The sequence below is a fragment of the Meleagris gallopavo genome, unplaced genomic scaffold (assembly GCF_000146605.3).
Source record: "Meleagris gallopavo isolate NT-WF06-2002-E0010 breed Aviagen turkey brand Nicholas breeding stock unplaced genomic scaffold, Turkey_5.1 ChrUn_random_7180001956824, whole genome shotgun sequence".
Lineage (NCBI taxonomy): Eukaryota > Metazoa > Chordata > Aves > Galliformes > Phasianidae > Meleagris > Meleagris gallopavo.
This window is the reverse complement of record NW_011217301.1, coordinates 2,578-3,125: the sequence shown is the minus strand read 5'-3', so window position 1 is coordinate 3,125 and position 548 is coordinate 2,578. Positions and strand designations below refer to the sequence as shown.

General features: G+C 50.9%; 1 protein-coding gene across 1 annotated transcript in view; it reads right to left on the bottom strand.

Moving 5' to 3' along the window:
• Window positions 1-6: 6 nt before the first annotated feature.
• The window catches only part of LOC109365150 (AP-2 complex subunit sigma-like), a gene marked incomplete at its 5' end in the record, with an annotated part of 3,087 nt that continues 2,545 nt past the window's right edge, over window positions 7-548 (bottom strand). Inside the window, one exon of the mRNA XM_019611825.1 lies at window positions 7-109. Coding sequence (XP_019467370.1) covers window positions 44-109 — 66 coding nt within the window. The remainder of the gene's footprint in view (window positions 110-548) is intronic.

The following is a 548-nucleotide window of genomic DNA, read 5'->3' as shown; positions in this document are numbered from 1 at the left end:
ACCCCATAAAATCCCCCAAGCCCCATAAAATCCCCTCATAATTCTACATGGAAATGGGACAGGAGCTCCACGCACCAACCAGGAAGATCTCAGCCATCGTCGTGTAGACCTGAAGGTGACGGGATGACCCCAAAACCCCACAAATCCCCCCAAATTCTGGGAGAGAATGTGAGGGGTGACCTCAAACCCCATAAAAATCCCCCAAATCCCATAAAATCCCCTCAAAATTCTACATGGAAATGGGACAGGAGCTCCACACCCCAACCAGGAAGATCTCAGCCATCGTTGTGTAGACCTGAAGGTGATGGGATGACCCCAAAACCCCACAAATCCCCCCGAATTCTGGACAAAAATGTGAGGGGTGACCTCAAACCCCATAAAAATCCCCCAAGCCCCATAAAATCCCCTCATAATTCTGCATGGAAATGGGACAGGAGCTCCACACCCCAACCAGGAAGATCTCAGCCATTGTTGTGTAGACCTGAAGGTGACGGGATGACCCCAAAACCCCCCAAATCCCCCAGATTCCAGACGGGAACAGAACAGAC